General features: G+C 32.5%; 5 protein-coding genes across 11 annotated transcripts in view; 3 read left to right on the forward strand and 2 right to left on the reverse strand.

The window, feature by feature from the left end:
• Positions 1-360, forward strand: part of LOC108747354 (aarF domain-containing protein kinase 4) — a 3419-nt gene extending 3059 nt beyond the window's left edge. For 2 of the 3 annotated variants that reach the window (XM_018484766.1, XM_018484767.1), the window contains exon 11: positions 1-62. Coding sequence is in view for 1 of the 3 variants with exons in the window: in XM_018484768.1 (XP_018340270.1) it covers positions 1-90; positions 159-333 (265 nt within the window). In the remaining 2 variants the exon portion in view is untranslated. Of the gene's footprint in view, positions 91-158 lie in introns of those variants that run through there. The other variant, XM_018484768.1, reaches the window with a different exon arrangement.
• Positions 361-563: 203 nt separating this feature from the next.
• On the forward strand, positions 564-1746 carry LOC108747384 (mitotic spindle assembly checkpoint protein MAD2B). The gene is made up of 3 exons (XM_018484809.1): positions 564-977; positions 1075-1372; positions 1446-1746. The coding sequence occupies exons 1-3, from the start codon at positions 959-961 to the stop codon at positions 1744-1746; spliced, it is 618 nt and encodes a 205-aa protein (XP_018340311.1). The 5' UTR covers positions 564-958.
• A 276-nt stretch (positions 1747-2022) lies between these two features.
• On the reverse strand, positions 2023-3174 carry LOC108747382 (REM2- and Rab-like small GTPase 1). Of its 2 annotated transcripts, XM_018484805.1 has the most exons (5): positions 3096-3174; positions 2898-3009; positions 2542-2807; positions 2322-2458; positions 2042-2249 (listed from the first exon to the last, which is right to left on the reverse strand). In XM_018484805.1, the coding sequence occupies exons 2-5, from the start codon at positions 2992-2994 to the stop codon at positions 2042-2044; spliced, it is 708 nt and encodes a 235-aa protein (XP_018340307.1). In that variant the 5' UTR covers positions 2995-3009; positions 3096-3174. The 2 variants fall into 2 exon arrangements, with proteins under 2 accessions (XP_018340308.1, XP_018340307.1); XM_018484806.1 differs by lacking the exon at positions 3096-3174 and having other exon boundaries at positions 2023-2249; positions 2898-2994.
• A 554-nt stretch (positions 3175-3728) lies between these two features.
• Positions 3729-10307, forward strand: LOC108747517 (heterogeneous nuclear ribonucleoprotein U). 4 transcript variants are annotated; one of them, XM_018485070.1, is made up of 11 exons: positions 3729-3989; positions 4374-4787; positions 4860-5251; positions 5407-5569; positions 5662-6398; positions 6477-6605; positions 6689-6857; positions 6952-7179; positions 7257-7506; positions 7605-7878; positions 8059-10307. In XM_018485070.1, exons 1-11 carry the CDS (start codon positions 3857-3859, stop codon positions 8128-8130), a joined length of 2961 nt encoding a protein of 986 aa, XP_018340572.1. In that variant the 5' UTR covers positions 3729-3856; the 3' UTR covers positions 8131-10307. The 4 variants fall into 4 exon arrangements, with proteins under 4 accessions (XP_018340572.1, XP_018340568.1, XP_018340570.1 ...); XM_018485066.1 differs by having other exon boundaries at positions 4374-5251; XM_018485068.1 differs by having other exon boundaries at positions 4374-5251; positions 7605-7935; positions 8059-8139.
• Positions 10308-13949: 3642 nt separating this feature from the next.
• The window catches only part of LOC108747513 (histone-lysine N-methyltransferase ash1), a 9955-nt gene continuing 8853 nt past the window's right edge, over positions 13950-15051 (reverse strand). Inside the window, exons 12-15 of the mRNA XM_018485062.1 lie at positions 14741-14913; positions 14471-14637; positions 14189-14380; positions 13950-14106 (exon numbers count right to left, since the gene is read on the reverse strand). Of these exons, the coding sequence (XP_018340564.1) occupies positions 13963-14106; positions 14189-14380; positions 14471-14637; positions 14741-14913 (676 nt within the window). The 3' untranslated portion in view covers positions 13950-13962. The remainder of the gene's footprint in view (positions 14107-14188; positions 14381-14470; positions 14638-14740; positions 14914-15051) is intronic.

The raw sequence follows: 15051 nt of genomic DNA on the forward strand, positions 1-15051 counted from the left end.
TGCTCATGTGAATGCAGTCATGATTCTTGGACAAGTATTTGACAATAATCACGAGTATTATGATTTTGGTGGTCAAGATGTAACAAAACGGTATGTTCAACCTATTTCTGCATCCATCCTATAATGGCTATAATACATATAATAATTATGTATTGCAGGATCCAAGTTTTAGTGCCAACTATAATAAATCATAGATTATGTCCACCACCCGAGGAAATATATAGCTTACATAGAAAATTATCTGGAATATTTTTGTTATGTGCAAAACTTGGAACAAAAATCAAATGTCGCGACATGTTCCGCGAAATTTATGCTAATTATAAGTTTGGTTAATAGATATTTATATTGATGATAATATAACGAAATATATGTGTATTTTGATTGAAATGCATAGTTTATTTTGTAAATAAAACGTATTCTTTTCTAGTACTGATAGAGTATTGTATTATGAGAGATGAGGGTCTTTTTTTTTTGTAACTCCCAAAATGTCCTCGCGCACTACTGCCATCTAAAGAGGTGGATGTAAACTACATAGCAATATTCACTTTTTTTGCAGTGTCCCTGATGAAAATAAATTTCTAAAATCGTTAAAACTCTATTAATTTAACAGATTTTAAGTATTTCAGTGATTTATTTCCATTAGGAGCATTGCAAAAAAGTGGATATTGTGTAGTTGACATCTACTTCTTCAGAGGGCGGCAATGCGCAAGGCATTTTGCGATTACAAAAGTCCCCCCCCCCCTTCTCTCGTGCTCTCAGATTTCTCTCTAACTAGTAATCATTAGCAATCTAGCGCAATCCAGCAGGAAGACAAGTACCTAGTGTATCGCCAGCTTAATATTCACATACATGTGAGGTGGTCAAGAGAGCAATAGGGGTAGAGAATATATTTACTGTGTGTATATACATATATTTAAAAAAAAAACAGCATGACAATTATCTTCAATGTCATCATAAAATGTCTCAAGATAAGATAGGTAGAGTTTCATAATCAAATTTATTTTTATACCATACAACTTATTTACAGTAGTTAATATGTGCAGTTTCATGGAAATAAATAAAATTTACTTGCAGTTGGTGTTGATATTCTCTTGGAATTTTTGGAAGTAGCGTTTAATCACATATTATTTTTCCGCAAAATCTATCCTAAGGAAATTTTTGTTAAGAAAAAGATATATGGAATTACGGTATATGTATCAGACCATCCAGAATTGAATGAATATTTATCAAATGTCCTAAATGCAATCAGAGAATTGATAAAGGAAGATGAAAACAGTATTAGAACCATCAATCTTACCTTCTACAACAAGAACAAGTCACCAATAGAAAAATTTGTCTTTGATATGGTTAAACTACAGGCAGAGTTTATGGAGTATGTTGAACAATAACTAATACATTATCTAATTTTTATATATTACTTATTAATTATTCTTTTCTATTTTAAGGAGAGATCCATATTATTTAAAAACAGAAGAAGCACTAAAAACAGTTTGCTTAAAATTATCAATGTGTGATACATACTTAAAAGCTATTCCAGACAATTCAACTTTTTCTATTGAAATTCAAACATATGAAACTGCACATGTTACTCTGAGCGAAAATCCAAAATGTGAAGATTTTCCATGGATTATTAAAGATGATGCAGTAGAAATGATCAATAAAAATCTATTGCCATTAAAGGACATCAAAACAGATTGTTTAAATTTGCAACTCTATGTGATTGAGGATACAGCAAATAAAATCTAAGATTTAAATAAATTTATATGATTGATAAGATTAATTCATAATATTATTGTAATAGTTTAATTGCGTTTGTAAGTCCGCGATAAACTAATTCGGCAAGCAATTTAAATTATGACATATTTGGTATATAAATTCATATGGAAATTATAAGTATCTAAGATCCAGCTTTGACTGTTTAAACTTTATCGTGTATTCACATATACGGTCTTAATAAATCATTGACATGATTGATTTATATCCTTTTTTTTATACTTTTATTTTGTATAAATCATAGAAAAAATACATCTGATTATACTTATCAAACTTGTCCCATTAGTTTAGATATAAATTCTTTATCTCTATTCCACAAGATGTTACAAATGACATTCAATTGATACGAGCAATCAAATATTTCAGATCTTACTGATGATTTGCTGGCATCAATTTTAATCACCTTAACTTTCCACTTGTCCTCAAATTCTTTAATTTGTCCTTCATCTATCATAGAGCTTGACCAAGGTTTGAACCTGTAAAAAGTCAGATCGGGATTATCTGAATCCTTTCCATTTTATAATACGATTATCAAATAATGGTACTACTTTGTGCCAATGACTATGTTTGCTGGTTTTCCTTTTATATTGATCATTGTATTCATCAAGTATGGAATGTCATTGAAGCTTGCTGCATCGTCAAAGGAAAACACAGAACATACCGCATCAACTTTATCTTTGCATACCTGCAAGTGAAAAAAGATATTGTCTAATTAATATCTGTTTAATTAATTGAACACAATTATCAAAGAAGGATTTATACACATACTGGTAAAATATGATTGTATTTTTTTATGCTATTTTCTGAGGTATCCCAAAATTGTAGTTTAAATAGAACGACTTTATCCCAAATTTTTACAGGCCAGTAAATGTTTGTTTTCCTTATTCCATTGGTTTCGGTATAACTGTTAGAGTCGAGGATACCTGCGAGTCTTGCTATTACTGAAGTCTTTCCAACGCCAGATCTACCTATCATAAAGATCTTGTAAGTGACTTCCTCGATGGAAGAAGGCAACGATGGCTTCTCCAGAATACCTGTAAAATATATGAAAATAGTAAAATAGGAAAAACATTAATGTCCGTGTACATATTTTATAGAATAGGTTACACAAACAGATAGAGCACCATAAAATCTCCTTTTTTTAGAAGAATTTACGTAGAAATGATGGATCAAAGATTCTGCTTCTGCTGAAGCTAACCAGTTCATATTAATCGCATTCATGCTTCTTCGATTTCACTACGGAATAAAAAGCGATAAATTGTATTCGAATGCATTATAACAGAATGCAAAATTCCATACAACTTTGTATAGAACATAATTACTTTGTATTGCGGGAGTTTAAAAATTTAATCTCACTCAATCGATCATATGATAAATATCCGTATGTATTATCGATCTCGTACACCATCGTCGAGCACTGATCTTTCATGAAAATGAACACTAAATATAACAGCCAATTAGAACTATACGTTAAGCGTCGCGCTAAAACAAAGTGCTTCTCATTGGCTGAAAGTAAGTAATTTACATTTTTTAGTCGTGACGTTATTAAGCTATTGTTATTGCAATTATTACAATAATGCGTCATAATAACGCGAATCTTTTTTATGTGGCGATTTAATCATTCTCTAAAATTTCCATTAAAAATAGCAGTGTAGTAAAATGTAATAATACAAGTAATACATGTATGTGTGTAGGCATTGGTAGGTATCCTCTTTAATAATTGACAGAGAAGAAGCGGTGTGTGTATGTATGTAGTATGTATGCATCAAGCGAATGGTCGCGCGTCCCGCCTTGGAGTAAACCAATCGCCGGACGCGCCGCAGTTTATCGCGGTTGAAACAGCGGCCGCGATTGGCCGTGTAGCCGGCGTCGGTTCGGACACGACCGTGCGGCCAGCCAATAATTAGAGCGCGCGCTACGTAACCAACTGTTTGTGACTGTTCCGCCATATTGTGTATGGAGCGCGGGTCAGTGGCGCGTGTATATGGGTCTTTCGTGAATATTATCTCCAATTTTCTCCTACGCGTCAGACGTAAGGTGTGCATGAATTTGCCTGCTGATTAACGGGGCCTATCGCGCGTTCATGATGGATCCGTCGAAATTGAAAGTGGTGGAGTTGCGAGCCGCACTGAGCGAGCGCGGCCTCGACACCAAGGGCAACAAGCCAGTGCTCGTCGAGCGGCTACGCAAGGCATTGGAGGAAGAAGCACAGGAGTGTAAGTTGTACTTGGTGTGCATCATTAAGTACTTCCCACGTACTTGTTCTTATTTCAATTACTCTACTAATTTCTCATGGTATACCATCACCATACATAACAATGGGGCTCTGGTAATCACAATCACCATCACCATCGTGACTACTATACACTATGTAACGTTATAAGATGTAGCTGATAATGAAATTGACTAATGTGCTCACAAATTATGTTTTCTCATTTACATGTTATGTTGAAATGTCATCTGATATGATGTCATTTTTTTGTTTATTTATTATGTTAATGTTTAAAATTTAAGTTTTTAGTTTTAGGTTTATTTTTGTTCAACATCCTATCTAATGAGGTGGTACAAAATTATAAAATATATTTCAATTTATTTTCCAGGTGGTTCAGATTCGCAAACAGAGAATATTGACGATACTGCTTTGAAAGAGACACAAGAGAGAGTTGTAGAAGCTACGCGATCGTCGCAATCACCACGGACGCCTAATAGAGCATCTAGGAGCTCCTCGGTGACGACTCCAACAAAAATTTCTACGAGAAATGCATCGAGAGCATCTACCACGCCAAATTCTTCAAAACAATCTACTCCGAACAAATCTCAGTATGATGAGAAAGCATACGAGACACCAACGCCGAATGAAGAAGCCATAACCCAACAACAGGAAATGTCAAAATTGTCTCCTGAAAAATATAGAGAAGAGCAAGAAGATGATGCGTCCAATATTCTTCAGAACAAAATTCATTCATCTGATAAGTATGAGGAAGAAGAGGCAAAATGTGTTAATATTTTAGAAGGTAATCGAGCAAATATTTTCCAAGTACCTGTGACAGAATCGTCTGACAAACCTAGTACAATTGCCTGTGTAGATCAATTTTCTATAACTCAAGAAGCTCATGAAGCAAAGGGATCTTATATAGATGAAGTTGGTAAAGTTCAACAGCTAGCTGAAGAAACAAAGGATATTACAAAAGTGGAAGAAAAGACAGAAATTAAAGATGACGATAAAATTTCAATTGAGAAAGAACATGTTGAACGTAAAGAAGATGGATCTAACATTAAGGATAATATAGACATTCCGGAAATTGAACAGCCAACACATGTGATATCTGATCAGGCAGATAAAATATGTGAATTAAAGCACGAAGAAAAAACTATTCATGATGATTATACAGTGCAAGATAAAAAAATGGACATTTCAGCTAATGTAGAAAATTTAGATGAAAAAATTGATACTATCAATATTTCACAAGATAAACAGGTATATAATCTATGTGTTTCGTTACAAATAGCACAAGTAGTTCGTAATAATATGTAAGAATTGCCTCTGTAAATTTAATCTTATTTTTAATTATACATTTTTATTTTTATTTGTGTGAAAGAACATAAAAATAGCTGAAAACTATTTTTTTAAAGCCAAAAGCAACATTAGATGCAGGAGAATCAAATCAAATGGAATGTAATGACAGAAAAAGAAAAAGATCCCCTAGCCCAGCAGAAGTCCGTCAACTATCTCCTATGCCACAGAAACCAGAGGATGAACCAGATCTTGACGAGTCAACTGTAATTTTATCATGGTGTAAGTTTTTAAATTAAATCTTGTGTATTTTTTGAGATTAATAATTCTTTTCTAATATATATGTGATATTGTAAATACTTTTTTATTCTCAGATGATTCAGATTTGAATTTAGTTATTAATAAAGATGGATTTCTCTCTGGTACACCTATGCATGATGGTGATCTCTGTGATATGTGGGCTGGTGCAAGAGCGTCTCATGGTGTTTCAAATGGAAAAGTCTATTATGAAGCCAGAATTGTACAACATTATCCTACTATCACAAAAGACAAGAAACAATCGCATATGCTTAGAATTGGTTGGTCAGTACCCTCTACATCCATGCAACTTGGCGAGGAAAAATTGAGTTATGCGTATACAAGTGCTGGAAAACAGGGTACTGACAAGAAGTTCACAGATTATGGTTCTCCATTCGGCAAGGATGACGTTGTCGGATGTTATCTTGATATGACACCTGAGAGCACCATAGAATTGTTTTACACGGTAAATGGTAAAAACGTTGGATCTGCATTTAGTATCTGCAAAGAGGAACTTGGTGATAGACCATTGTTTCCACACATTCTGAGTAAAAACTGCACGTTTGTCTGCAATTTTGGCCAAGAGGAGGCATGGTGCGAACAAATCCCAGGCTATATTTTAGTGGGTAATATCGAATCCAAGAACAGAATTGCGGGTCCACGTAGGCCAAATGGAAAAGCAGATTGTGAGGTGATAATGATGTGTGGTTTGCCCGCGGCGGGAAAAACTACCTGGGTAAGAAAGCACGCGGCCGACCATCCAGATAAACTATACAATATTTTAGCAGTCCATAAATTGGTTGAGAAGACTGGCGTACGTATCCATAAAATTATAAAAAATTATCAAGTTTCATAGTGTTTGTTCTGAATGCAATGTTTCCCTTCTATTCAGGACGTTGCTCTGTCAGATAAAGAGCAAAACATCTGTCAGCGAGAAATTATTATCGACAGATGCAATCGCGCACTCGATCAACTGATCAACGTAGCAAGTGGTAGAAGACGTAACTATATATTAGACCAGGTATGTGTGTGAAAGAACATAGGTATTTAAATAATTAAATTGTGAAATCTAAATATTGAAACAATCTTGTAATGTATATGCAGAAGAGCAACATATATTCTTCTGTACAAAGGCGTAAAATGCGAAATTTCTGCGGTTATCAGCGGAAAGCGATCGTTGTTATACCAGCAGATGAAGAGTACAATCAACGTTTGTCAATGCACAATACAATCGAAGGAAATTCTTTAGTGTCCAATCTTACGGAAATGAAAGGTACTCATTGTCATTATACTTGTAATACATATGATTGTAATTAAGAATAAATTATTCAAGTAATGATATGTGTAATTCGCGAATGTATATATAGCAAATTTCACTGCACCTTCGGTGGGAGAATTTTTCGATGTAGTGGAGTGGGCCGGTCTTGGCAAGGAAGATGCTAAGAAACTCATTGAGAAATATAACAAGGAAGGCAAAGACGCTGGATTCAGTCAACAACCACCGACAAAACAACCGCGTCTTGACAAGACTGAGAATATCAAAGAAACGCGTGATTCTCGAAACAGCCGAGACACTCGAGATCGAAGAAATAATTGTGAATATTTTGTTATTATTCATTATTCATTATTCGTTATACGTTGCATAATACTATATTGTATGCTTATGGATAAGATCAAGATAGAGGTCGCAATCCTTCTTGGCGTGGTTCTAATATGGGAGGTTGGAGAGGAGAGAGACCACAAAGAGGTGGTTACATGAGGCACACTGGTGGTTACGGACCTCCTGTTCCATGGAGACTACGAGGACGAGGCGGACCTGCAATGGCACGATCAGACAGAAGAATGGTTGGAGTTGATAGGAGATCAGGAAATGACAGAAATCGATCTGTTGCACCTAGGCAGGGTGGTTGGGGCTCTATGAGGTAACTTATTTTTTTAAATCTAAAATTTTGTAACTGAATGAGTGATCCAATAAATGATTTGTAATAAAAACATAATGTTATATGTGCTTATATTTCAGTGGGAATTATCAAGGGTCGCAACAGTCCAGTTGGGGTCAACAGGATAATTGGTCAAGTAGCCAAGCTACAGGCAATTGGAACCAACCAAGCTGGGGACAACAACAGTGGGGGGGTTGGAAAGGATATAGTCAAGGTACATACGGTCAGACGGGATACAATCAACATGGATACGGCAATGGTAATTGGAATAGCTGGAATCAACAGTATTACAACAACCAGTATTGGGGTCAACAACAACAGAGTGGGCAGACTACCGCAGCTAGCAGCCAGGCTGTAAGCAAACAATAATCCACCACCGTAAATGTTACAAGAACGGAAAATAAATGTAAGGTACAGATAATAGAACGCTACTTTTGTAAATCGAAAGTTTCAATTTTCAATTTAACCAATATGTTGCCAGAATCGTTTATTCATATAATTGCATATGAATTTTGCACACGCATACATTCGCAGGAGATTACAAGCGAAATGGTTGCAACGACTTCTACCAATACGGGCGCAGGATATAGTTACTCACAGGGATAACAGACTTTTGCGCGAGGACGAGCATGTCCGTACTAAGTACTGCGACAGCAACCATCATGCAACAGTCTCTCATTCACATAAGTAGAAGAAAGAATTTATACCACACACGTTATATACATCACGTATACGTATGTGTTTGACAAACGTTTGAATTTAATTTCAATGATATACATATAGAATGTGACATCGACATAACAGCGGATACAGGCAGCATTACGTTTTTTTTTTTAATTTTGACAATGATTCGCACGATTTTTTCATCTCGTGCGTAAGGACATTACAAAAATAAATTAGTAATCTGCATTGCAACAAGTACATGTGAGAAAATCAGTTTTAAAATATAATTGATATTAATAAATTTCGCGATTCTCTTACCGGAAACACAGGTCTAATAATGTAAGTGCATTAACGATAATGTAATATTTGCGAGAAAGAATATAACTTTTTATCGCATCTTTAAAAACTAAGAAAAAAAGGTAAGAGGAAGAGTACTACGTATGGGTACAAAAAAAAAACCACGCAAGTAGTATTAAAAGCCGAAAAGAAAAGATAGCAATCTCAAAAGCGCGTGTAAATATGTACAGATCTAAAGTAAAGAAATTATGCAGAAAAATATCTATTTATATATTGAATAGATGTAGCGAATTCGCTTGAATGTATCTGCACATTAAAAGCTGTGGTGTGCAAATTGATGTACAATTTGACATGTAATAATTGACATAATAATGTATGCATAAGCAATTAAATTCTAAACAAGATTTCTGAAACCCAAGCATAAATTGTTTAGATTATTTGATGTATTATTTATTGGTCATTTTATCGATCGTTTATGTTTTTACAGTTTCGACAGATTAGCATGCGACAAGCTTTAATCTGCACTAGTGAATTCGCTGATAGTGAAACTTTTAGCAGTGCCCTGTTAGAAAGAGAAAAACTATGCAAGAAAAAATATATTGTATATCGTTTATCCCTATTCTTATCTTTCTATACACCGAAAATGTATAAAAAAAAAAAAAAATATTGTGGCGCAAATAAATTATTCTTGGACACATATTTTATACATGTAGATTTTTCATTGTACAACACGACATGAATGGTGTTGCTATAATAATTAATTTGGTTTATTAAAGTTTGAAATATTTGTATCTTATACAAAATACTTTTCTCTAGTACGATCATTATTCACCTATATGAATATGATTGTGCTGATTGTCTACTTCTTGATTGACTATATTGTATTGAGAGAGAACGGCGTTTTTTGTTATATTTAATTGTGCACATTGCACTTATCTGTCTTCTACTATATTCGATATTTGATTCATAATGCGTTTGTTACCCTACGTACTTCCTCTGCTAGGACAATTGATTTCTTTATCACACCCTCACTCGAGCAAATAAAGAATGAACACCTCACGATGTCTATCTCAGCTGCACCGTATCAATGATATATTTTTATATGTATACATGATATATATATATATCTATATATATTTATACATATATCTGTACATCGATTTTGAGAGTATAATCACGAACCAGTCGCTCGTGTTTACATACAGATTCACAATTACTGAATACAAATATATTATGCGATTTAGTGTAATGACAAGTGTAACTTGCATCAAACGTCTGCAATCTATTAATTATGTCGTTTGGAAGAGCAAGTATATGAAAGAGATCTTACAAACAAGAAAAATAATCCTTTTCTTCTCTTCATTCAATTCTATTCATTCGTAGGAAAAATCCTTTTTTTTATATTCAGAGAATGATTGTTTCATTAGCTCGTTTTTTTCTCCGTACATATTGTACAGTGTGTGATGTTCCGAGCTAAAGTACTTCTGTGTGAAATCGAAAATAATTTAAGTAATGATTAAGTGTAGCGGTACGCAAAGTTATATACAATTAAGAAATATTAGGAGAGACGAGAGATAGAGGGAAGGGGGGGGGGTGAGCTATTTTTTAAGAAATAATCAGGAGCTCTATTTAACCTACACGTAGCATATGCTAGTACCTCTGTGTTACCATAAGTGAAGAATAAAAAGCCACGATATTGCGGGCTGCATCGTGTAATGACGATAATCACGCATAGTTTCTTTTCTATATGACAAAATAAAATTAATGCATAACCTGTAAACTTGATTGTTGACGCAAAAATGTACAAACATTAATTAAAAATAAAAGGGTTCTTCTATTTATTTTGGCTTTTTATCTGTATTTTTATATCTACAGATAATGTGCAACTTAAACTAAAAAAAAAAAGAAACAAAAACAAAAAAAACAAACTTATAACAAATATCTTGTGTGTAAATTTATATTAAAATTACTAAATTCGCAAGAGTGGTATTAAAAAGAAACAGATTGAGATAAGCAAAAACATGTATGACAGATTTGTGTAAGGAAACTTCATGTATATTTTTTGTTTATCAGAATACAATAGTCTGTACATGCACTACATGTTTGTAAGCTGTCGTCGCAACAAACGTTTTTTCCAAGGGATTTCTTTTGATTATATCTAAATGTATTATAATAGTGTTAATTATATGTATAAGCAAACTCAGGAGACAAGTTATTACACGACTACTGTTACGAATGATGAGTTGAGAAAAATGTCGCTAATGTATTGCATTAATATATGACAATTCAAACGACGGTTAATCATGATGTGCAGAAATAAAATCGCTTATAATATAAAATATAAAAAAATCGCTTTTTCACGAATAAAAGGATTTAATAAACGTAAGACGAAAGTTATTTTAGATTCGAAAAAATTTTTTTGCCGATTTTTAACATAAAAATATTATAATTCTTTTGTTCGATACATCACTATATTTCTGTCGGCCTCGTTAAATCTTGCTAATAATAAAAATGAATAAAGTTATACACAATAGAAAAATCCTTTGTTCGTATAATTATGAACAATATAATATTTCTTTTCATATATTACGATACGAAACGTTTAATAACATAATTTACTGTATTTTAATATATATAACATGATTTCAATAAAGGTATCTGATTGAAAATCGTTGTTACACATGCCGCTATTGTTAATGCCGCTAGTTGTTAATGTCATTATTAGTTGAAAATGCCATTAATTATAATGCCATTATAGTTGAAAACAGAATTGTCCATAAACATAAATGAATATTACTCTTACAAACAATATGTACATACAATATCTTAATGCACAAATATATATAGTTAGCAAAAACAATTCCAAATCGCTGAAAATATCTCACAAAGCATACATTCGTAATATGGTAATAAAATTGTATAAAGTCGTAATATATATTACATATATTAAAATAAATTGTGATACTCAATGATCTTTTTAATACCAATGTCGTTTTCGATATCAATATGATATCGAAAACAAATATAAGTTGCATTTTACACATTCCTTACGAATAAGAATCTTGTAAAAATAGTCGAGTAAAATGATGCAACTGTATGTCATGGAAAATGCATAGTGATGACATTCTGTTCAATATCCTTACGATTCATTTGATAAAATCAACGCAGAATTGAATTAGCATTATTTCAAAATTTTTTCAAAAATTGCTCACACATCGTGTATCCCTATGATACACTAACTTACATAGAAGGCCAGCTTCGAGTCTTTTTTTATTTTATTTTTGAATTACACAATATAATAAATATTCAGTTTATACTTGTTGTTGATACTCCGAATGTTGCAAAAAATTATTCTGACGAAATAAATATACTCTAGATCAATTTTAAAAGATCAATCTGTGTAGAACAATGCATTAATATTATTTCTTTTAATATTACTTTCGTCTTACGTTGCAATAAACGTAATAATAGAAGTTTCTATAAAAGCAAAAAGTTTCTATAATGTGCATAATAGTTTAATATACGAAAGAAAAGAGATTCATATGTATCAAACATATTTATCGTCATATGTATCTATCATACTGTGTAATGCAATAATAAATATGAAGTCCTGAGTACACATATGTACAATTTGGGAATCACTGCGACCTATCCGACCGCGTTCGACTATTCAATATATGTTAATAAATTAAATACATTAGTAAAGATTCAATCATAACGTCAAGAAAGTATATTACACATAATTCAAATATAATATATGAAAGATTATGAAAAATAGAATATTACTTTTGTGCAATAAAGCATTACGTGAATATACACACTTATATTCACATTCGCATATGATTCTTTCCACTCACGCTAACATGTTTAATCTTTTGACCCTACGAAACGTATAATTTGTACATTTATCTATGTATTCAACTATAAAAAAAAATGTACAAAACATTTTCTATACAAGTCCACAATTTGCAATTATATTAACACAGTAAACCAACTCATGGAAAAATCGATCACACTTAACTTTAAGGGTCGATAGAAGTGAGGCTAATCCCAATGATTGATTACTTGCTTCTTATTCACAGTACAAATACAGATATATCCGTACTCTATCACACACATATTTTGTTTCATAGTTGTGAAACTGTTTTTTGATCCACATTTTATGAAGCAAAAATGTTTTGTTTTAAAAACTAAATTACAAAATTCAGGTCTTCAGCAATGTAAAACTCGTACTTTATATTTGCGCTACTAAAGAATTATAATTTAACTTTTAAAACAAAATAAATAAGATTATCTGCATCCCAACTGCATTATAGTGATATCAGAACGTATTTTAATTTCGTCTTTTTACCAAAATATCGTTCTATAACAAGCTGTATAACAATTTGCTTGATTATACATATCTCAATTACATGATTTTCACAATTCAGCCGTAATTTGAATAGAAAAATTAATTTGTGATAAAAATCTCCAGTCTCTTCTGTCAACCCTTAACTTGGATTATTCTTTCATTCATCGTAATGAAATGAGTATAGTCTATTTAGTTTAAAGTACTTATTAATTGTTTGCAACATGACTCTTGACATTGTTATAAAAATCAACAGTATCTATATTTTATCAATTAAATGATTAAAAGTTAAATAAGAAAAGTACACGTTAAAGCTCCTGAACCAGTCACCACAGCTATATTGTAAATAAAGACAATTTGAATAAAATTGGAATGGGATGAGATCGCTTTAAAATAATTGTAAAAATGAATGAAAGCTATCCTTATTTTTTCCTGATCAATAAATAATCGCAAGTGATAAGAGGCGTAAAAGTGAAAATGGCTACACATAGGCATTGAATATAAAAGTACTTCATGTGTCTTTTATCATTTTTTACGATTATTTTTTAACTATCGAAGGAGAGGGATAAGAATAGCTTTTGGTTCATTTTTACAATTGTTTTAAAGCGATCTTGTCATTTTGTTTTATTCAAATTGCCTTTATTTACAAATGATACGCAATAAAAATTAACGCGCCATTTCTCATTTCTGACGTCACGATTCAATATAATACTGTAGTGACTATTCAGGAGCCTTAAGATCTAATCATTTATCATAAGATATCTATTAAAAAAAAAAATGTAAAAAAATATCGCTTGACAATTTTGTCTATGTTAAATATTATTTGGACTACTATATAGATGTATATAGATACAAATTACACCAATGGACGGGTTGTATGAAGAGGAAAAACTTTTCTTGTGCACCTTCTACGTTAATAGAGGGTGAGGAGAGGGAAGAGGAAAGGATAGATGTACAATTATCCCGATTCACGTAGCAGAATCATGTTTAGAACGCGATTGGAATCAACTAGTCTATTAATCTGACTAAAATTAAAATTAGCAGTGACTCTAAATTACACTATATTTATATATATATATATATGTATATATGTACACAATATGATATTATCGTTGTGATATTACCCACTATCACGGATTAAGTCCGCCCGGCCTTTTCCGGTTTCGCCTGTTCCTTTCTAAAAGAAATGACAGATCTAACGGATCTTTTTTATTTGGCATTCTCTGTAATAGATTCAGTAGAATGCGATTCAATTTTTTCCTCTGTTCCTCTAGCTGCAAATTAATTACAAAATAAATATGTTAAATAAAATAATCGTATATAAATAATGATCCTTTAATTCTTCGTAATAATTACTTGAGCGTACGATGTCGCAGGCGATGCAACTGTCAAGATCTCGCCCGACTTTCGCCTAGTCTTATTACATTTGTGTTCTTTGTTATGCGTCTTTGTATTATCATTAGATTCCAACTTTTGATTTCCATCCACTTCCTGATTGTTATTCTTTTTCTTGTCTTTAAACATCTTGATTCCATCGAGACTGTGAGGCTGAAGAGAACATTAAATATTACCATACTGAACATAATATGTATTATATTAATATTGAAATAATTTTGATAGAACTATAATCGCACTTACCAAATAGGTACGATAATGTTTTATACGCTGTGGAAAGGTTTCAAATGCGTAAGGTTTCGTGCATACTGTATGCCTAGTTCTAGCCACCTTTGTAAAAAGTCGTGCTGCGCGATCAACACGATATTCGCATACGTAAGTATGTTCAGGAGTAGAGCCGACAGGGCGCCCTTCATTCAAAAGCATATGAAAAAGTGAATTTTTGTTACAAAATGACGGAGTAATTACATATCTGCAGTGACAGGATCAAATAAAACGTTAATTTTTACATACCTTTACAGAAAGTATGAGGATCCAATACCCAACATCGTTCGGCTACGAGATCACAAGGTACAGCTTCGTATAATGGAGCGCAGACAACTTCGTTTACATAGAACTTTCGTGTTGGCTCGTGATATGTTTCGTGAGGTCTGAGATAATGATGTCCAAACACAAATCTGTCACCTCTATTAAATAAATGATATAATTTTTTATAGTTAAATTTTCAGTAGATATGCTATGCGTGATCTCACTGTTCTATATATATATATATATACATATATATATATATTTATATATATATATGTGTGTGTGTGTGGTGTGTG

This window comes from Trachymyrmex septentrionalis, unplaced genomic scaffold (genome assembly GCF_001594115.1).
Source record: "Trachymyrmex septentrionalis isolate Tsep2-gDNA-1 unplaced genomic scaffold, Tsep1.0 scaffold2, whole genome shotgun sequence".
Classification (NCBI taxonomy): domain Eukaryota; kingdom Metazoa; phylum Arthropoda; class Insecta; order Hymenoptera; family Formicidae; genus Trachymyrmex; species Trachymyrmex septentrionalis.

Excerpts from the sequence above, each read along its gene's own strand:
- LOC108747384 (XM_018484809.1), top strand. Across the intron at positions 1,373-1,445 it reads CTACAGGCAGAGTTTATGGA|GAGAGATCCATATTATTTAA; the intron begins GTATGTTGAACA and ends TTCTATTTTAAG.
- LOC108747382 (XM_018484806.1), bottom strand. The coding sequence starts at position 2,994 with ATGAATGCGATTAATATGAACTGGTTAGCTTCAGCAGAAGCAGAATCT. Across the intron at positions 2,459-2,541 it reads AATACAATCATATTTTACCA|GTATGCAAAGATAAAGTTGA; the intron begins GTATGTGTATAA and ends TTTCACTTGCAG. Across the intron at positions 2,250-2,321 it reads AACATAGTCATTGGCACAAA|GTTCAAACCTTGGTCAAGCT; the intron begins GTAGTACCATTA and ends GACTTTTTACAG.
- LOC108747517 (XM_018485066.1), top strand. The coding sequence starts at position 3,857 with ATGATGGATCCGTCGAAATTGAAAGTGGTGGAGTTGCGAGCCGCACTG. Across the intron at positions 7,180-7,256 it reads TCGAGATCGAAGAAATAATT|ATCAAGATAGAGGTCGCAAT; the intron begins GTGAATATTTTG and ends CTTATGGATAAG. Across the intron at positions 7,879-8,058 it reads CCGCAGCTAGCAGCCAGGCT|GAGATTACAAGCGAAATGGT; the intron begins GTAAGCAAACAA and ends ATACATTCGCAG.